This window comes from Octodon degus, unplaced genomic scaffold (genome assembly GCF_000260255.1).
Source record: "Octodon degus isolate 3935 unplaced genomic scaffold, OctDeg1.0 scaffold00026, whole genome shotgun sequence".
NCBI lineage: Eukaryota > Metazoa > Chordata > Mammalia > Rodentia > Octodontidae > Octodon > Octodon degus.
Window position 1 is genome coordinate 16,335,605 of NW_004524602.1, and position 21,326 is coordinate 16,356,930.

A 21,326-nucleotide genomic window follows, 5' to 3' on the forward strand; every position below is an offset into this window, starting at 1 on the left:
ATCAAACTCAAGACTTTGCATTTGCCGGGCAGACACCTCTCCTGGGCTATCTCTTCGGCCCCTATTACTGTTGTTGTCTTCTTAAAAGAAAGGGGGCTGCACAGTAGATCCTGGCTGACAGAAAACTTGGACCACATGACAATCAGAAATGCGGAAACACACCAACTGTGCGTGCCACATTCATGGAAACGCCACTCAAACTGCACAAATTAACCTGTATACAGATGGCTTTCCCAGAACATACTGCATATGGGAGGTCAGCTGCGTGAAATTCGAAGGCCAGTGCCTAGAATTTTATAGTATCCTTGCTCACTGCAACAGAGGATGAGCCAAAAGAGCCAGCAAGCATCTCTGAAGTCTCAGTAAGAAAACTGTCCCGCTGACTAGCATTTGACAGTTGGGGAATTTATAAATGTATGTCACACCAGAAAATGTATAATCTGCACTGTTGCGATTAGTAACCCTTCCATTCACATAATGACACAAGAGGGTTTTGACTCCATGGGCCAAGATGTGGAATAAGTAAACATCCTGGTCTATTAGTCTAGTTTATTTTCTAGGCAGGGTCTTACGATGTAGTCCAGGCTGGCCTTGAACTCACTATGTAGCCCAAGCTGGCCTCAAGATCAAGATGATCCTCCTGCCTCAGTCTCCTGAGTGCTGGGATTACAAGTGTGTGCCACCCCTCCTGGCTCTTCTCGGTATAATTATTAACAGCAAGGCCCCTCTGCCTTCTAAAATGTGTCCCCGTTTGCTTAATAAGTTACTCTACTTTGCCTAAATGGCTGTTATGGGACACTAAGCCTTGGCTGTGGAGCTGCTAAAATCAGCTCCATAATTTTCCTAGAAGGACATGGGTGGTCAGACTGGTTAAATCACCTGCATTTTCCCTCAGAGAAAAGCTCTGAGTTGGGCAAGGTACACAAATGCGGAGGGCTGTCATGAATGAAGGGTCAGCTCGGTTCCTCTTCCTTCTTTTGAGCTTGCTGTTCGTACAGCCTGCCAAGACCACGCTGGATAATGGAAACTCTCTTGCCAGCCACTGGAGATTTTAAATGTCACCAGGAGTTAGGAGAAAAGTCTCCCACCTTTTATCTGTTTACACTATTTCCGGCTTATCAGACAAAACACAGAAGCAGGGCTTTGTACAGAAGCTATTTATTTTTAAGTTAACAGCAGAGTGAAGGCTCTTGCCCCCTCCCGCCCCATTACCAAGTCCAGAACTGTCAGTAACGCATCTCCACGGGTCGGCAACCTCACACCAGACACTCAGCTGAAATCCAGCCCTCTGCCTCCCTTACTCTCCTGAGCAGCAACTGTCACCACTCTCGCTGAAAAAGCCAGGGGACAAACTATGAAAGAGAGGGATGGGAGGACAGGCAGCGGCTGCCTGGCAGCAGATCTACCTACCCATGGTCCAAGTGCAGCTGCAGTCCCTGCTCCCGGGTGCCCCAGAGGGCTCGGCCGAGTGGCACCTGCTCCTGCTCCACGGCAGCCCCTCTGCGGTGGCCTCACAGCCCAACCCCGTAGACGGCCTTGTACCGGAGGTACTCTTCCAGGCACTGCAGAACATTGTCGTCCACCTTTGGGTCAAACTTGTTGGCCAGCAGGTGATGGTTCTGCAGCATCCAGTGCAGGTCCCCCGCCCCGTAAATGCAGATGGCCCGCTGGTGGACCCCAGAGCAGGGCCCGTAAGGGGCCCCCTGGCTCACATCGCCCTCATGCTGCTGCCATTTGACCAGCCTGGCGATGGAGACCATGTCTGAGATGTCGTACTTGGGGTGCTGGGGGGAGGAGCCAGGCATCCAGGAGGCCCGCTGCAAGGTAGCCCAGAGGTGCTCATCAGGACTGTAGGTGTCCTTGACCCATTCGATCAGCTGTCGGGATTTGGGGTTATTCAAGACGTGATGAACGAAGTCTCGAGAAGCCACGATGTAGGCGTTGCCGGTGAACATGGTCACATTATTAGGGGGAGGACCCTTCTTCCTGTTGGTCATGTACAGCGTGTCCTTCACCACATAGTGGTACTTCCAGCGGGTTTTTTTGTATTCACTGGGTATTTCTGACTCCATACTGTTCTTCCCGTTCAACATCTTAAGGGCCTGGACCATCTCTGCATTGGTCTTAAGAGGAAAGTCTGTCCCGCAAGTGTTCAGCAGGTACCTCCAGGGCACTGGGCTCTGTAGCAGGTCCTCCATGCAGTTCAGGTCGGCCTGCACCCTGGACCAGGAAGCATAAACCACCGGAACCAGCTTGCTGGCCACAAAGACATTCTGGAAGCAGGAAGCGATCGCCCTGACCGCCTCTTTGAATGTTTCTGGAGACTTCTCGTCCACGTGGATGCAGTAGACATTCTGGGGCACATACACGGCTCGCAGCAGCCGCTCAAAGTTCTCGATCTTCTCATGCACCACCATGGAGTAAGCAATAGGGAAGTCCACCTCCTCTTTGCTCAGCGAAAGCTGCACGAACCTCCTCTGGGCCTTAAAGGCCTCACAGTCTCTGGTCATGGTGACGTAGTCTGCCTCTGAGAAAGGCTGCCGCTTCTCCTTGACCTCCAGGTTATTCAGGACAGCCTGGATCACTGCTTCCTGGTCCCCTCTGGTGATCCCCGAACAGTTGACAGACCTCTTTGCTGGAAGCCTCAGGGATCTGTACAGGATATTCCTACAGTACCGAGTGGGAAATTCCTTGGAGTCCAAATACAGTTGATCAAAGTCACACTTCAGTCTGAGAGAAAGTCTCAAGGCAACAACGGCCAGCACCAGGTAGCAGCCCAGGACCCACACATGGTAATGCCGGCAGAGCCTCTTCCATGGAATCATCTTTGCAGCCAGTGTGGCCGCGAAGTAGGGAGACCCCTTGGATGGAACAAAACACCTCCGGTTACAAACTCAGCATGAACACATTCCCGGGAATGCCAAGTTCGAGTCCCAACTGATAGCAAGCTAGGTATTTCTTCTCTAGACAAACATCCTCAACAAAGACCTGCCAGGGAGAGTTTTACACCTGGCTTCCTGCTAGAGTTCTACAACCTGCCACTGCAGGCTAGCCAGCCCACCGCACTGGATCGGGATCCGGCTCCACCTCCACATCAGGAAACAGACAAATGCCTGTTGACCTGAAGGGGTGTTAGGGGAAGTCCCCACCCCTCATTGCTCATCTGGCTCCAACCCCAACCACCTGGAATGGTGCTGTCATCTGGAGTCTCCAATTCTTAGTGGGTCTGGAGACAAAATCCATGAAATGCAGACTCTCGGCACCCATTCTAGAACTACAGGCTGGGGGTATAGTTTGGTGGTACAGTTTTTGTCTAAGCTGCAGAAGTTCCTGGATTCAATACCTAGCACCATAAAAAAGTAAGAAATTTTTTAAAAAGGAAACATACGGGCTGGGGATACAGCTCAGTGGCATAAGTGCCTGCCTGGCAAGCGCAAGGTCCTGAGTTTGATCCTCAGTACTGCCAAAAAAAAATACATTTCTTGCTTCTATTTGGCAATTTATATGTTAAAATGCTTTCTTTTTTTCTTTCTTTTTTTTTTTTTTGTGGTGGAACCGGGGATTGAACTCAGGCCCTTGAGCTTGCCAGGGAAGCACTTATTCTACTGAGCCATCTCCCCGGCCCCCAAGATGCTTTCTTAATATGTAAGAATTCAATAGTCACATGTAGCATCTAGGCAGCCTTTTTATTTATTTATTTATTTATTTATTTTGGCAGAACCGGGGATTGAACTCAGGTCCTTGTGCTTGCTAGACAAGTGCTTATTCAACTGAGCTATCTGCCTGGCCCCAAGACAGCCTTTTTGAAAATGCTCTTCAACAAGTACAAATGAGCGCTTCCCTGGCAAGCACAAGGGCTTGAGTTCAATCCCCAGTTCTGAAAAAAAAAAAAAAAACAAGCACAAGGGTGCTTGCCTGTAATTTCAGCAACTTAGGAGAGGGCCTGAAGTTCAAGGCCAACCTTGGCAACTTAGCAAGACCTTGTCTCAAAATAAAATTTTAAAAAGGACAGGCTGTAGCTTGGTGGAAGAGTGATTTCTCACCTTGCACATGATCCTGGACTCAATCCCCAGCCCTAAAACAAAAGTACAAAGTGGATATTATCCACGAAATACACTTTATACATTCACATACTCCATCAAATGTAAAATATATTTTCACACCAGGACAAATAACTGTGTGTTTGGTATTTCATGAGCACCTTCTATGTCAGAGACTTTTTTTTTTTAGGGTCTCGCTGTCTCACTATGCAATTCAGGCTGGTCTTGAGCTCCCTTGTAGCACAGGGTGGTCTTAAACTCGCAGCCATCTTCCTTCCTCAGCCTCCCGATGCTGGGCTTACAGGCCTACACCACCATGCCTGGCTTAAAGATACCTCTTTTTCTATCACTCCACCGAATTTTCACAACTAACCTGAAGTACAGTATTAGTAGGCTTCTTTTCTAAGAGAACAGACGTCAGGTAGCTGACTGAACGCTACTCCTGTGGTGAGTAACACGACCTGCAATGTTAGGTCTCTACACACGAAGTCGTATCCTCTTTAGTAATAACAGTTATGGGACTCTAAGAGGATGGAAAATTCAAAACAGTCTCACCTTCAACAGCTTCTTTTCGGCCTGGAGGGTATGGTTCTATCTCCAAGGGACGACAAGCTGGGTTCCATGGAAGGAGATGTACGCACCATATTCTATGGCCTTCCTTCTTCTAGAGCCTCAAAATATATTTTCCAACATTCACCAGTCACCCAAGAAACACATGTGGGCTCCGCTTTCATCTCTGCAAGGTGGACAATGGCGGGGAGCTCTGTCACCTTTCAGGAGCTCCGTCACCCCTCGGCCCCCTGCTCTGCGATAAGCAAGCGAGCTCAGACACATCCTTCAGGAGCAAGTCCTCAAGCAAGAGTCACGAGGGAGGCGTGCGAGCCAGAGGCCAGCAGCAGGCTCGGACTGCGAGCGGGCCTTGCAGCCCCAGCAGCCAGCCCTGAAGCCATCCAGGAGAACCTGGCAGCGCTCCTCTGGCTGGAGCTGGAGTCTTTTCCTCTCCACCCAGCAGGAGCCCAGAGCTCAGGTGCGCCCCGCCTCCCTGTGTCTGGGAGTCGCCCTGCTCCTCGTGCTCCTGGAGCTAGAGAGAGGAGGCACTAAAAGCACCTCGAGATTGCTTTCTTTTGCTTCCCCAGAAATTGCTAAAACTCTGTGGGCGCTGAGACTGTGACTCCGGGGTAGCTGCCGGCCTGGCCTGTGCAGCTCCTGAGCTCCTCCGGGGCAGCTGTCGGCCTGTGCAGCTCCTGAGCTCGGGGCTCCATCCCAGGGAGCGAGGGGGCGCAGGGCGAGAGTGAGACGCGATGCTGGGCCAGCAGGGGCTGAGGGAGGGCAGAGCGCAAGGACTCGCAGAGGGGGCGCAGGGAGCCTCGGCGGCGGCGGCGGCGGCGGCGGCGGCACAAGGACTCAGGCGCATCTGGTGCGGCGGGGTGGTGGTGCGCGCCCCTCTCCTCCCCTCCACAGCCTGGAGGGTGGCCAGGAAGGAAAGATGGGGCAGGGCGGAAGCAGAGGCATCGCAGGCTGCGGGTGCAGAGGCCCTCGCTGCAGGCTGCGGCCGCGTATGCAGGGCCCTCGCCCACGCCAGCCGAGACCTGGAGCTCGCGCGGGCCGGCCTTCCCGGCGCGTCCCCAACTGCTCCCCAAGAGCAGCATTCCCAGCCGCCACGTAGGCCACGACACAGAAGGCAGAAAATGGAGCAGGTAAGTGAGAGGGCGGGAAGGCGGCGATCCACTCTTCGGGCGGCGGAGGCTTTCGGGAGCAGCCACCAGCCAGCCTGAAGAAACGAAGCGTGGAGATGGAAGTTACCTAACTTCACATCTGTGTGGAGGAACCCCACACACACGAACTAGGACCTCCGGGGAGGTGCGCGGCCTCGCAGGCTGCCGCGCAGACCAAGATACTGCTGTCTGCCGGGCGTGGCAGCCACCTCAAAAGCCTTAGTGTGGTAGACAGCCGTCGGTGCGGGCACTCAAGGCAGCAGGAATAGGTGCCAAGGAAACCGGAAGTGGCGTGGGAGCAACCGGAAGTCCCTCGTCCGCCTTCCTCCCGCGCCTGACTCCAGGGTCAGTTAGCGGTGTCCGGAGAGGTAGGCCTCTTCTGAGGACGTAGGTAACAGTGGGGATTAGTCAGAGTTCTCCTCTGGATAAGGGAATTGTCTGCACTGTCTCCAAGGCCCTCAGACAAGACAGCTATGGAAGGTCATCAGCACCCCGCCTCTCTTGACCCCACTCCGCAGGCCCTGTCTTCTGCCAGCTTCCCAGTAACAAGTGGAGAAGACAGAAGGTAATGTCTGAAGGGGAACGCAGAAAGATCAAGGCCTGCGCAGTGTGCCGAGGTCAGGCAAGCGCTTGGAAAGATGGCCAGCTGGCTCTACCCCTTAATTCTGTGGTGGCCTTGAAGTGCAAGGGCATTGTCAAGAAAGACAAAGGGTCCATTCCCCAAGGGACCGGGGTCTTGGCAGAAACCCAGACCTGGAGCATGAGGCCCTTCCTTAGGGCTCCTTGCCTCTGCTGACGCCCAAAGACAGAGCCAGGTGATCCTGGGGGAGAGTGTTCTCAAAAGTCCAGGACAACATGAAGATATTTAGATGTGCACCTGCTAAAGGGATGGTGACACTCCACCTTCCAAAGCGAAATCAACGTTTAACCAGAGACTAGTAAGTAAAGGAGTTTTCGCTCCAAGATTTCTATGATGCTGTTTTTGAAATAGCATACTCTTCCTACCAGGACTCCTAAATCTGTTTCTCCTAATCATGAGTTTAGCCTGTCTTTTGGACAAAGAGCTGTGAAGGGCTACAAGTGTCAGTTGTGGAGAAGACTAGTTGGGCATAGTGGTGCACGCCTGTAATCCCAGTACTGGGGCAGCTAAGGCAGGAGGATTGTTCCAAGTTCAAGGCCGGCTTGGGCTACAAAGTTAGCTCAAAGCCAGCCTGAACTGCATACTGAGAGCCTGTCTTGAAAAGACAAGAGAAGAGAGGAAAAAAGGGAGGGAGAAGGAAAAGGAAAAGAAGAAGAAGAAAACTAAGCTAGAAAGGTTATCAGGGTATATGGGAGAAGCCTGTGGGGTTCAGTGGTAACCTCAGTGGAACTTCAGGGAATGACCCCACAGTCCCCAAAACAGGATCAGAGAAGGGCTGAGGCATGGAGAACCTAAGCATTTTAAAACTGAAATTGGCTACGGTACTTTGTACTTATTTATGGTGCCATTTAACTCTGCTATGCATCAGCTCCAAGATCACTGACACTATTGCCTCTTTGCATTCATAAGCATAGATGTCATCAGAATTTCAAGGCCTTCTGCAACAAAAAAAAAAGGCCACTGGGGGGGGGGTGGCCGTGGGAGTCAAGGTCCATGACACACAGGGTCATTCTGAGACCTTCAGAGAAAGTATGAATCAGAGACGCAGGGCCTGAGAATAGGTAAGTAGGAGAACCAGGTAAATGTGTTACAGTTCAGGCTTAGCCAGGGTTTGGGAGCGTCAGGAGCCAGGATGCCGTGTTCTGAGCTCCAGCACAGGGCACCTGGGGGAGCTGGGCTTTGTATCTCTGGTCATAGAGCAGCAAAGCAACAACTCTGTTGCAGAGTGGGGACTATAAAATGCTGCTGTTTATTTAAAAGCATATTGTTGATCCTCCTTATTGTCCACCCACGTCTGCACCCCACGTTCCTGGAGGGCTCTGCTGGACACGCTACGGTTGGTCTAGGGGAAGAGACTAAACCTAGACATTCCACTGGATGTCATGTTACAGTAAAATGTGCACACCCACACTTACAGCAACACAGTGCCTAACAGCTAAGCCTTGGAAGCAGCCTCTGTGTGGCCAAAAGATAACTGGGTAAAGAAAGCCCAGTATTTACACACATTGGCAGACTACTTCATAAAGAAAGCTGAACCTGAGTCCTTTGTGGAGACATGGATGCACTGGGTTAACTGAAATAAATAGGACCCATAATCTTAGATATCGCATGATTTTTCTCATTGAAGAAACCCAAATTGGAACTGGGTGTGGTGGCGCCTGTCTGTGATCCCAGCACTGGAGAGAATGAGGAAGGAGGATCACTGGGGGTTCAAGGTCTGCCTGGGCTACAGAGCAAGACCCGTCTCAAAAAGAGAAAGAACAAATGAATGAACTACATGATTACATAATTGGAAGTAGAAAGGTAAGGTTTTCTCCAATGGGAAGGAAATCAGGAGGAGGAGAGAGGAGGGGAGAGGGGAGGGAACAGGGAGCTGAGAAGTGCCGTGCACTTGCGCCAGCTCCACCCCATCCTGGATGCACACATCATGTGCTACAAATACAGGCTGAGGGAAATAAATGAGAAAAAGAGAAAACAAACCAAGGATTCACAGAACTCAATAAGCACTTTTTCAATAAATGTACAGGAAACTCCTAAGAGAAAGTGTTGACCTTCCCGGTGACCTAGGAAAGGCTCGCATTGCTGAAGCGGCTCCCTTGTCAGGCTCTGCAGGGGACCCCATCTCCTTCCAGTTCCTTCCTCTGCCCCGTGCATGATGCGTCCAATTCTGGGCTGTAGGCTTCTCGCTGCGCACAGCCGAGGCCCAGACAGGGCTGTGAAGTTTCCAGCTCCCATATAGAGCTCACCCACGCTGATTCGTCCTGACAGTAGTGTCTCCAGGTCCCAAGGACAGGAAGCAGGTCTGATTCCTATCAGCCTCCCCACAGCAGCTAGCCCAGACCCTGCAGGAAGTAGCTTCCCCAGGAGCATTCGCCAGGAGAGCAGCCACCTCAGGGCCCGGCCCCACCCACCTCACCAGGGCCTCACCCAGAGTCTTTGGAAATCTGACTCCTGGGATCAACAAACTAAGATTCCCCACAGCACCCTGTACACAAAAAAATGTGATCCATAGTGCCAAAGCCACGGACACACAAACAGGATTAAAGGGATGGATTTCACTGAACAAGCATTCTCTGAAGTTGGGCACTAGGAGGTGGAATTTGGAGGCGCGTTAAACAGCAAATAAATACGTGAAAAATGTTTAGCATCGAGGTCATTGGAGAAATGGGCACTGAAAGAACAATGAGATTCTACCTCACTCCAGAAAGAAGGGTGATTATCAGGAAATCAGCTGGTAACAAATGCTGTTGAGGACTTGGGGAAAAAAACAACCCTTTTATTTTGTTGGTGAGAGGAGTGTAAACTGGAACAACCGCAGCAGAAAGCAGTACGAAGAATCCTCAGAAAACCAAAAGTAGAGCTTCCATGTGACCCAGCTGGTCCCCCTCCCGATAGTCAAAGCCATCTCTGCAAACCAGTGCTACCTGCACACCCGTGGTTGTAGCAGCACAATTTACAGCAGCTAACTCTTGAGAACAGCCCATGTGCCCGCCAACACAGGAGTGGGTGAAGCAGATGTGGCCTTTCTAGGTGCTGGAGTACTAGCCTGCCAGAAAGGGTGATAAGCTTGAGGCATCTGTAGAAAAATAAAAGCATCTTGACACCATCATCTTAAGTAAAACAGACCAGAAATACAAGCTTAAATATCCCATTGTTTCTCGCGTTCAAAGCCCACAGGATAGAAGGAAGGAGCCAGATGGAGGGCAGATATTTGGGGTCAGAAGAACCTGTTCGAGTGGGAGGGGGAAGGGGGCAGGCAAGGGAAAGGGAGGGAGGGAAGGAAAGAAAAGCGATTCTAGAAACAGCTGAAGGAATAAAGTGGAAACAGCTTTATAAACGGGAAGGGGAAGTCATATTAGAGGAGGCAGAGCGGGGTGCACACAGAATGAAGGTGCAGGGTGTGCAGGGAGGCACTCCCCAGGAGCAATGTCCTTATGTGTGACAAATGTGTACTAGTGAGAACTAAGTAGATTTTTTTTAAATAATGCTATTAAGTTGCCTCCTGTTATGTCACTAGGAAACAACTTGCAGAATGGAAGCAAGGGCTGGGGAGACAGCTCCGCGGTCTAAGCACCCACCTGGCAAGCGCAAGGACCTGGTTCGATCTCTGGTACCACATGCTGTGCCGGCCCCAGAGAGTCCCTACAAGTCCGACTGTGCTGCATAGCAAGACCCTGTACCAAATAAATACATAAAAGATGTTTTTAAAAAGAATACCAATAGAAGCAATCAAACGTGGCCTGTGGCCTAGGGCCATTTCATTTGTTCATCCGCTCACTTGTGGAAGAAGCTGCGACAAAGCAGATAGGCAGTCTGCACTCAGGGATCTCAGAGCCTTGTGTGGGAAAAACATTTGGAAACAAGTCATGAGGCTGACACGTATAAGTGCAAAGGGTATGTGTTGGATCCGATGGAGGCCAGAGGGAGAAATGAAAAAGAAAATGCCTATAAATACAAGAGAAAGAGCAAGAAAATGGATCTTCATGAGATCTAGAAAAAGAAGAGAAAGAAAATGTCCAGGGGCCTCCTTCACTGCCTCGGGAAGGGTCTTGACTGGTGGCTACTTAGGGGCCATTTGAAAAAAGAAGGCTCAATACCTACCTCACACTAGAAATACAAATATATTTGAGTTAAATCTAAAAAGAAGGGACCGGGGAGATAGCTCCGTAGAATAAGTGCTTGCCTGGCAAGCACAAGGGCCTGAGTTCAATCCCTGGTTCCACAAAAAAGAAAAAAATTATAAAGAAAAGATAGCACTGAAGTTTCCAGAAAAAAAAGTTTAGATGATTTTTAGAATACCTCAGTTGGGAAGGTCCATTTGATATACCCAGATCATAAAGTTATAAACCAGGGAGATTTGGTTACATAAAAACTATAAAGCAATAATACAGCTGAGAGTATAATACGGAACTTCCAGGGACAATTTCCTTTTAATTCTTTCGATACAGAGTCTCACTATGCAGCTCAGCCTCATAGTGACCCTTCTGTCTCAGCCTCCCCAGCGCTGTGCTTACAGGTGTGCGCCACCACACAGGTTTTGGTGGCCAGCACAGCCCCTTGGGTTCTGAGGCAAGCGGTACTGGGGATCCAACTTGGGTCCTTGCACCTACCAGGGAAGGTCTTACACCACCAAGCTATCTCCTCAGCCCCAGGGACATTTCTTTAAAAAAAAAAAAAAAAAAGAGCAAAGCCATTCTTGCCTTCCTTCTTCATGATCATAAATATGGATGAAATGGCTGGAACTCCAGCAGCTACGGAGGACCCAGGAGATGACTTGAGACTGGAGGCTATGAACAGAAAGACAGCAGTGTCCTGGAGCCACATCCGTGCCACGGGACTGCGGCCCACGCCTGCCTCTGATTTGCAGGAGAAATGCGTGCTATTGTTAGACCCTCAGGTGCTTGACAGAAGCAGTAGTCTCAACCCCCTGATTCACTCAGAAGCTATTTCCTCCTGCAGAGACATTTAGAGTCATAGACATTAAGAGTGCTTCAGAGGAGTAAAGAGAAGCCGGCTTACCGCCTGAGAGGGGAGCAGAAGGGCTAGATCCTGCTCTTCTACCACCACCAGCTCTACCCCCACACCACAACCCCCAACTGCACTGTTTTCCTACTTACAAATACTTGCGAGAGGAATTTGGCAGAGCAGTACCTGGCGGGCGTGTCAGCCACTGTGCTCTGGGCTGTCTGACTCCAGCTGGCTTCTGGTTCCCTCTTTTGTCTCATCAGTTTTGTAATCTATCATTTTATGTCTGGAGGATTTTTTTTTTTTTTTTTTTGCGGAGCTGGGGATTGAACTCAGGCCCTTGTACTTGCCAGGCAAGCGCTTATTCTACTGAGCTTGTAATCTATCATTTTATAAAGGTTACTTTTATTTATTTTTTTATGAGCAGAATATATTTATTGAGGGAAAGAAAGCTCCTGTATGAGAGAGGGACAGGAGGGCGGCCTGAGCAGATTGTCCCCCAAAGGTTACTTTTGAATTATTTTAAATTTAAAAGAGGGTGGGGGGGCACTCCTGCAACCCCAGCAAGCAGGAGGCTGAGGCGGGAGAACCACCTGGGCTACGTAGTGAGTTCAAGACCAGCCTGAGCTATAGAAGGAGAACCTGGCTCAAAACGCAAAAGCAACAACAGCAAAATTATCTTAGGAAATGCAAACCAGAATAGTGCTGTCTCGGACAGTGGAAGTTGCATACCTGTGTGAACAGGGCTGGAGTTTGTTTCACTGGTGGAGGGAGAGTTCTATTTTCCAGGTATTAAAAAAATTAAACGCAAAATGCGCCTGGCCCTCCTTTCCGTAGGCCCTGGGGGAGTCTCAGCTCTCGGGAGCACAGCCCAGACCCCTGGTTGTGGGCACTTCCGTCCTTACGGTTGGGCCCTGCGGGCCTCGACCGGGCCCCACAGGAAGAGGCTGTACCTTCCCAGTCCTGCAGAAGCCCGAGGGAGCCTCTGTCCCCTCCCACCGCAGGGCCAGGAGACCGACCCAGGTGAGAGGCCACAGACCCACCTGCCCTGCAGCCTCTGACCCCGTGGCCCCTCATCAGGGCGGAGCTATCTGGCTTGGGCTTCCTGGGCACCTTTGGGAGCTGGTGTACAGGGTGGGGACCTAGAGCCCGGGTCGCAGTACCCATAGAAGTCCACGTCCCTCCCGTCCTGGGGCACCTCCCGCCCTGCCCTGCCCCTGCTGTCTTATTTCTGCTGGGTCTCAGCCGGCGGCCCTGGCAGGCGCACAGAATGTGGTCAGGCCCACAGCAAGGGACAAGCGTTCGCGGGCAGGAAGTCCAGCTTCGTGGCCTTACCAGTGCCTGCCCTGTCCCATATGCGCTCGGCCATTTCTCTCTCTGTCCCTCCGGAAACCAGGCTCTAGGCTCTGGACCTGCTCCTCGAGCCAGGCAGCTGTGCGAGGGAGCCACGCAGCCCCTGAAGCCCGGGGTGGTAGCCCGGGGGCGGGGCGGGGGCATCCTGGTGCTAGGCTGGAGCCCTCTGAGCTCTGCTCTACGCTCTGCTGCTCAGAACTGCGGGACAAGGACTCCGCCTCGGTGAGCGCCACCAAACTTTCAGATTTATTTTTCATTTATTTATTTAATTTTATTTTTTTGCAGTACCAGGGATTAAACTCAGGACCTGGTGCTTGCCAGGCAGGCACTTGTTCTACTGAGCTATCTCGCTGGCCCTTATTTATTTGATTGATCCTTTCCTCCAAGCATCATACCATGCTCTACAGTCACACAGAAATCCACTGCACATTTTCTTCTGACAGTTCTTATGATTTTTATTTTGCATTTAAATTTCAGATCCATTCTACAATATATTTTGACATCTTGAATGAAACAGGAAAAGCAACGATTATGCTAGAATGAAATAGCAATAGGTGTGCAATAAAGCTTTGGAACTTCTACCTTGAAAATCACACATGGCCAATGATTTTTTTGGCTGAAATAATCCATTTCATAAAGTGGAAGGCAAACAAGTCTTAATTGCTATCATGTACAGGGTTTTATTGCCTCTAGTGGGAAACTTCTAATCCTGGCCCACCCACTAGTGAAGGCCACAGGTGCTATTTAAATAAGATACTCCTGTGGGTTCTAATCAAGTTCCTGCCCCCCCCCCAAAAAAAAAGAAGCAGGTACAGTGTTCCAGGTTGTGGTCTGGGCATCACCCAAAAATAAAAATCCTCTAACAGCATGGAAATGGGGCTACCTGTGTGGAGCACACTACCCATGAAGAGCCTGATGCACAGTGGCTGCCCGGGGCACCCTGAGAAGAAGTGGGATGTGGGAAGACCAGACCCACCCGGCCGCCGAGAGGAAGTAAAAGTTCAGTGAATGCAAGCAGCACTCACGAAGGAGCCCGAGGAAAAACCAAGCTCCCAGCCTGGTGGGCACCGGTGCAGGCAGGCAAGGCCTCCAGCAGTGAGGAGGGGGTGCTCCCGGGAAGAGGTCCTGGGGCGCAGGCCGAGCCAGATTCCCTGGTCCCGCAGGCCTGTCTGCGAAAACACTTTCAGCTCTGTATTTGGCAGTGGAAATGAAGGGTGAACCAGACACTACTTGGATTTACCCCCAAAGCTGGTGTCTGGTATGGTAGGTTCTGGCCCTAGTATGAACTGCTGAATAATTCTGGTGGTCATCAAATATGACTGAAGCCTGTAGAACAGCAGCTCATCTTCCCAGAGACCACTCCCCCTTCTCCAGCTCACCCAGGGTAAAATGTCCTTCTGCCCTTCCTGCAGCCTCAGGAAAGACCCCAGTCAGCCCCTCAGGTCTATCTAAACATGCCCTTCAAAAGGCCTTAAAAGCCTCCGCCTCCCTTTGTTCCAACCCAGAGAACTCCTGACCTTCCCCAGAGTCTCCCCACGTCCTCAAAGATAATAAAGCCTTTTCCCTTTTTCCTTCTGCCTGTTTCTCTGCTGCGACACCACTGAGAACCTATCAGGGCAGAGTGTACCAGAGCACATGCAACCTGGTTCCTACTCTCTAAAAGCGCTCTCCGATCTCTGAGAGAGGTTTGTAGGGCGTTTGGATGTTTCCTGAGTGGGGAGAGTTGGGAACCCTGAGCCGGTTCCGGCCCTGGCCAGAGGCAGAGCTCCCCAGGGATAGAAGAAAGTAGCAAAGGAGAGGGAGAGAGGGGGCCCCAGGAAAAGGTCGGGTGGAAAGGGCTCCCCAGACAACAGGGCGAGGCCAGGGAGGCAGGACAAAGCGACAGCACCTCCAACACAGGTTTGGGGACCCTTGGGAGCCATAGAGCTGAGAGCTGGGGGCCTTCAGACCCAAGGTCCACACTGGTGACCCTTAGACCAAACCAGACCAGAAAGGAAAAGTCACTCATGTCAAGCTCATTCATGCAAGTGTCCCAGATGTTAAAAACACAATTCTTTCTATCGACACATGTTGAACACGTCACAAATTCTCTCTACTCACTAATGAGTCAAAGCAGCAGTGTTGCAGTAAGGCTGGCTCCAAGAGCCTGCTGAGGAAGTGGATATCCGTAGACAATTATGAAGGACGGGTACAGTTCCCAGAAGAGACACAAAACTGATTAATGCCCTATAGCACCGGTGGTGAACACCTGGCTTCAGTGCCACAGTGGCCAAGGCCACGCAGAACCCCCTCGGCCAGCGGTGAGCCACACCCCCACAGCGGAGGTTTGATGAAGCAGCAACATCCATATAGCAGCAAAAGTCCCATCAGTCGTGCAAAAGCGAGCCAAATGGACCTTTCACCTTTCAATAAGAAGCTGTTGCCATCACTGAAAGTGCTGTTACTGGGTTTTTCTTTGAAGACAAAGACTGTTAATGAGTGAATTCTTTTTCTTAGGTTTTTCTTTTTCTTTTTTTTTTTTTTTCTGGTATCGGGGATTGAACTCAGGACCCTGGGCTTGCCATGGGAATCCCTCCTGCTGGGTGGACAGTGTTCATACATCTACCAACATAGGTGAGTAAGCTAATATGCAACTTCACTGAGTTTGTGTCCTAAATTAAAAACAAACCACACAATCAGGTAGAGGGGCAGGTGCCATCAGACGGGGGGGGTGGGGTGGTGTCTGCCAGGTCAGCACCTCTCAGCTGGACACTGCAGACTTTTTTTTTTTTTGGTCAAAATTGTGGACTGGACAGGTTATCTACTAGCACCTGGCGGTGGGGCCAAGGATGCTGGTAAGCGGCCTACAGTTTGCAGATGGACACACACCCCACAAGATGTATTCAGCCCAAATTGTCACTACTATGACAGCTGAAGCTCTGCCCCGTGTTATTAGGTCATCCTTGAGTGGGTGTTAGAGAATAAGATACTGCAAAAAAACAGACTACCCATCTTTCTTTTCTTTCCATCTTTTAAGAAACTGCGGCTTCTGTTTGATAGGTTCTGGCCCAAGTACAGACTGCTGAAGGGTCGAGGCCTTGATGGCGAGGCCCCAAAGTGCAACTCTTCTCCCCAGTGACCACTGCGCCTCCTTGCCCTCTCCAGCCCTGGATGCAGTTTCCTGTTGCCTTTCCGCCCACACAGGGGAGCCTCCAGTCAGCTCCTTGTCTGTCACTGAACCTGCCCCGCGAGCTCTGGCTCCCCTTCCCCGGTCCGAGGATGCGCCCATCTCCCTGCCCTCGATCCTCTCTGTGTCTTCAGAGTTAATAAAGGCTCCTTCCCCTCCATTTCTGCTTCTCTACTGCCACTGCCACTGCCGCTGCCACCGCCGCTGCCGCTGCCGCTAAAACCTATCACTGTTACAAGCAGTAGGGAGGTTTCTAGCAAAGTAATGCCTTGCTTAATGCCATCCGACCATCTGCGCTCCAAGACAGGTAGATCACTCCAAAAACATTACACCTCAGTTTTTGAATAAGTGTTTTCTGCTCAACCTGTAGGATGTAAAAACTTTTTCACTTCAGCAGGACTCCCCCTCCCCGGCTACTGCGCATTCTGTCTTAGTCCAAGCTTAGCTAACTACACTTGCTACTCGGAGGCTGGGGGTTTCCCAGGCAGCAGAAAATACTCATAGGTTTCTTTAAAAATTAGACTATTTTATTAAAAAGAAAAGGTAAACAAATCTGACGTCACTGGGGGGAGCTGGCAGAAGGGGCAGGGAGACAGGCTGCAGGCGGGCCACAGGCTGGGAGGAAGCCACGCGTGGTACCCTCAGCCCACGGTCGGCCTGGGGCTCTGGCCCAGTCGCCTTCCAGCTCAGGAGACGCAGGCCCACCCCGGAAACCAGCAAGGAAGCCCTGGGTGTTTATTGCTGACGCGGCTTCACCTTTCACCCAGCAGGAGAAAGGGTCACCAGGGCTGGGCGCTGCCGAACTCCTCACATGCAGGGAAACCTGCATGGCTCCGAAACTCCCTCAACGCTGATCCCTACCTGTAAAAAATAAATACGGGGCATCACGCTCATCCAGTGCATCCCGGTTTCTTCCCACTGCACAGGGTGCGTGTGAAATGGGCGGGAAAGGAAGGCAAGGGTGAAAGGGACACACACAGGTACAGTCTGACATGAGGGCTTAAGAGCCGGTGAGGTGCCCCAGCCTGGACAGGCCTAAGGTGTCAGCAGGGCTGTCTGCCTAGGGCGGCGACTGGAGATCTTCAGCCCTGGAAGGGTCCCTCCTGCGCGGCTGGGCCGGGCCTCTCCTAGACCCATGCATCTCAAAGAGGAGACAGCAGCTGAAGCAAGTCTTCTCCCAGCACCCCATTTCCTCACACCTCGGCTTAGGACCTGGCGCCCCCGCTCACCTCGAGTCCTGACAGCACTATTCTCAGGCAGTGGAACACCCCTGGGTCAGCGTCCCTACACTTGGAATTTGGCTGTGACTCATGTGAACTAAGTGTCTCTGGAAATCAAGCAGCTCCGCTCACAGACCCCAGGAAGTGTCCAACACATGAGGGACCACAGCTCATCCACTGCGTGATCAGCCACGTGGCCACGTCAGGGCCCTGACATTCGTTCTGAAGAACTTGGCAACAAATGAACAGACGTTACCCACGGTGGACTCCCAGTGTGAGTTTCTGGTGGGCCTCCCGGGGTAAGCCAGCCCGAGTGCTAATCTCCTTTAAAAATCCTCCCGTGAGAACCAGTCTCCACAGGGTGAGGAACCCCAGAGCCACCTGGGCCTTGGCCTGTCGCAGGACAGGAATGTGAGCTTTTAGTGCCACTGATGCATAGGACAGCTAGCTTATCCTGTGTCCCGGAAAGCACCGGGCTGTCTAACACAGTCAGGGCTCCCGCGTGAACACTGACCCTCCACACTAGAAATGTCCTTCCCTGAGCTGCACTTCCGTAGTTTCTACCCTTGTTGGCTTTTTAACACCTCATCATAAAGGAATCTTTTCCTGTTCTTGTACTGCTTTTACGGATATTTATACAGAGACACACATGCACATGTACACACAGCATATCTTAAATATGTGCATCTTACTATACAGCAATTCTACCTTAACATCTTTGTGGGGGCACCAGGACCGGAACTCAGGGCCCTGTGATTGCCCGGCAGCAGCTACATCCTCAGCCTTCACTGAATTCCTTTTTCGTTTGTTTGTTTTTATGGTACTAGGGGGTGAGCCCGACGAGTGTTAAGTTACATCCCCAGCTCTTATTATTTTATTCTGAGACTTTCTCATGAAGTTGCCTAGGCTGAGCTCAACCACATGAGACTCCTGCTGCAGCCTTTTAAGTACCCAGGAATGCAGGTGTATGCTATGGGGCCCAGACAGTAAAGCCTTTTAAAAAAAAAATTTGTGAAGGCTGCCCTCCCCCTAGCACACACAAAGCCAGTTCAATCCCCAGCACTACTCGCAGAAACACAGAATTATAAATCACCGATAGAAGAACAGACACAGTGTGGCCTCCCCTATTAAAAAAAAAAAACAAAAATGGCTCGGTGTAATATGTGCTTCCCTGGCAAGCGCAAGGGCCTGAGTTCAAACCCCGGTTCCGTCGAAAAAAAAAAAACCAAAAAACAGAGCTTTCAAAAGAGGAAATTCTGGCACCTGCAACAATATGGATGAACCCTGAGGACCTCATGCTAAATAACAGTCACAAAGATACACGATTCTATCCTTGAAAAGGATCTACCGGAATCAGATTCAGAAAAGAAGAGTGGGGCACACCGGGTGCCTCAGGCGTCTTCCTTATCACTGGAACAATGCCTCATACCCACCGTGTTCAGAGGCGAGATCTGATGTTGGCTCCCAGTTTAAGGAGGGTTCAGTCCATAATCAGCTGGCTCCAAGATAGGCAGCACGGGGGAGCAGAGCTGTGCAGAGCTCGGCAGCAGAGAATATGGAGGAAGGCACGGAGGGGGAAAGCCTACCCTCCTGGGCCACACCCTCAGTGACCTTTCACCAAACAAGCATCACATTTAGCTGTAAACTCATCAGAGGAGCAAAGCACTCCCACGATCTAACTGTGGGAAACACTTCCTGTAGTTAACTTGTTTTTTGTGGTTGGCTCAGCCCACTCTGGTGGCGGGCCTGGCACCGCACGTGGGGCTGGGGATCCAACCGCAGTCCCTGTGCGCTTCCAACCATCTGAGTAAGGCAGCTCGCTGAGAGGAGCTGATACAGGGTTGGGTGACAGGCCGAGTTGATTAGAACTAAAATGAAAATAGTCAACTGGGACTTTGAACCAGCAGTGCACCTCCTCAGGCAATTGGGAAAGCAGCCCCCTCCCCTCTGAAGGGAGTCCCAGCCACTCCCTACCAAGCTTGGGTTTTGAGGAACTTCATATGCAAAATAACTACCTTTTATTTAAAATCCTGGCTTCCAATAAACCTTACACGCCAAGTCTGAGTAACTGAGTTAGAGAGCAGAGTTCCCTCTGGTCACTGGGGCAATTTCCTCAATGCTTCACTTACCATAAAAAGTTCTGAGGCGGGGGGCCTGGCCCTAGCTCAGGCCTTTAAGTGGCTGCTTCCACAAAGCTGTCAGCCTCAGGTTGCTGGAGTTCGAACCTCACACCTCTCCCGCTGGCCAAAAGTGCCCTGAAGGCATTCGAGGAACCAAAAAAAAAAAAAAAAATCCTTGTGCCCTGAAGGCATTCAAGGAGCAAAAAAAAAAGTTCTGAGGGGCCTTGTGAAAATGAACTTTTTGCAGTCCCTTCCGAGGAACACCAGAGCCTCTGTTCTTATTTTCAATAAATGCATCTAACTTCCTCCTTTTGTTTCTGACTGCATGACTCCGTGTGATAAGCCCACAAGCTCAGTTCAGTTCATACAGACTTTACTATTTGACAGTCACCTCCCAAATGCCCAGCCGATGAGCACATGAGGTCTGGGGTGACATCTAGATGACCACTGAGCCAGGGCTGCAGCACAAAGAATGGGGCGCGGCGGCGGGTGGTGTTGTCCAATGGATATAGAGCTTCAGTGGGGATGGTGGAAAGTTCCAAGGTGCCTGTGGGGATGGTTACCCAACAGCGCAAAGGTACTTCTGTGCTTGCATTGAACCATATGCTTTTTAAAAAAGGATTAAAATGGTAAATTGATCCAAATCATTGGCTGCAATGCCAACAAGGCTCCCAGCCTCACTGAAGTGCCAAGCTTGAACAGCAGTACCTGTGTCCAGGTACGCAGGAAGGAGAGGCAACTGCAGCAGGACCCCACCCAGGCCTAGAGGGACCCCTAGGTGCCACCCAGGGCAAGAGACCTGAGATTGTGAACAAATGTGCCTCTTAGAAATAAATGGTATCGGGCTGGGGAGATAGCTCAGTAGAATAAGCACCTGCCTTGCAAGCACAAGGTTCTGAGTTCAATCCCTAGTACTGCGAAAAGGAAAGAAAGAAAGGCATTTAATTTTTAAAAGTACAGCACAATGGTTGCATGTACCAGCCATGGACTGGCGGGTGCCCCAGCTGCTTCAGCTGTTCTCACAAAAACTGGTCCAGCTGCATCTGCATGTGTTGCATTCACATAGGTCAAATTAAGGAAAAGTTAACATTCCCAGAACAAAGTCTCATACAACCTGTTTCTTTTTCCCTAAAATAAGTGACCTGTTTCCCACCCAGCTGAGTACCACTAGCTAGTGACAACTTCTAGAATATGATGAAAATTACCCTTTTTTTGTGGCCAGCTCAGCCCGCCCTGGGGGTGAGGCTGGGGCTGGGGGTTGAACCACGGTTCTTGTGCTTGCCTAAGCAGGTGCTTTAGACTGCTGAGCTAGCTCACTGGCCCAAAATGACCCATTTCTGCCCTTAAGTTCTGATGTTTAGTAGTAGGTAAGTTTGATATACGTTCATAAAGATTCTCAAATTATTAACGACAGTTCTTTCTAGTTTTCTTGCTATTCCCATTTGTCTAACAATCATAGAAATATCACAAAACATTGGAGATGACTATTAGGGAGGGTAAAAACAGCCCTTCGAACAGAATAGTTATAGTAGGTAGAGGGAGAGGTTAGTGTGAAAGGCGTCAAAGTCAAGATGGAGCTGTCACTGCATATCTCAATGCTGAGACAAAACACCCTGCCCCCAAAGTTGAGGAGGAAAGTTTTATTTAGCTCACAGTTCTCAGAGGTTTCAGCTCAAAGCCAGCTGGCTCTGAGGCGGGGTGGCGCAGCAGAGGGCATTGTGGAGGAGAAAGAATCCACAACGAGCAGGCAAGAGCCAGCAAGGGTTGACTACGGCTCTTTCCATCTCTTTATCTTATCCAGGCCATGTAAGGCAGGAGCACGCATACCCTTAATCTAGGGTCCTTGAACCTAGCACTGCACCCAGAAGCAAGCCCAGAATCACACAATGTAGACGCAGCCACCCCTGAAAAAGCCCTATGACTGCATGAGGCTTTGGGGGAACATCTAGACACAAGCAATGACATACGTGGTCCCTCTGGGTGTCTAGGTTGTGTACGAAGTGGCCTGTGTTGGTAGGCTTCTAGACACTTCGCCTGCTGTCTGAAGGGTTGGATGTGGAAGAGTTGAGCCGGCACAGCCACACACACAAAGCTGCTAGTGTTTCCT

The 21,326-nt window shown here is 50.8% G+C and overlaps 1 protein-coding gene across 4 annotated transcripts; it reads right to left on the reverse strand.

The window, feature by feature from the left end:
* Positions 1-1,453: 1,453 nt before the first annotated feature.
* Gcnt3 (glucosaminyl (N-acetyl) transferase 3, mucin type) lies at positions 1,454-8,661 on the reverse strand. Of its 4 annotated transcripts, none has more exons than XM_023712413.1 (4): positions 8,642-8,661; positions 4,596-4,776; positions 4,044-4,075; positions 1,454-2,861 (listed from the first exon to the last, which is right to left on the reverse strand). In XM_023712413.1, the coding sequence occupies exons 3-4, from the start codon at positions 4,050-4,052 to the stop codon at positions 1,512-1,514; spliced, it is 1,359 nt and encodes a 452-aa protein (XP_023568181.1). In that variant the 5' UTR covers positions 4,053-4,075; positions 4,596-4,776; positions 8,642-8,661; the 3' UTR covers positions 1,454-1,511. The 4 variants fall into 4 exon arrangements, with proteins under 4 accessions (XP_023568181.1, XP_023568182.1, XP_023568180.1 ...); XM_023712414.1 differs by lacking the exon at positions 8,642-8,661 and adding an exon at positions 8,447-8,466; XM_023712412.1 differs by lacking the exon at positions 8,642-8,661 and having other exon boundaries at positions 4,596-4,973.
* Positions 8,662-21,326: the final 12,665 nt, after the last annotated feature.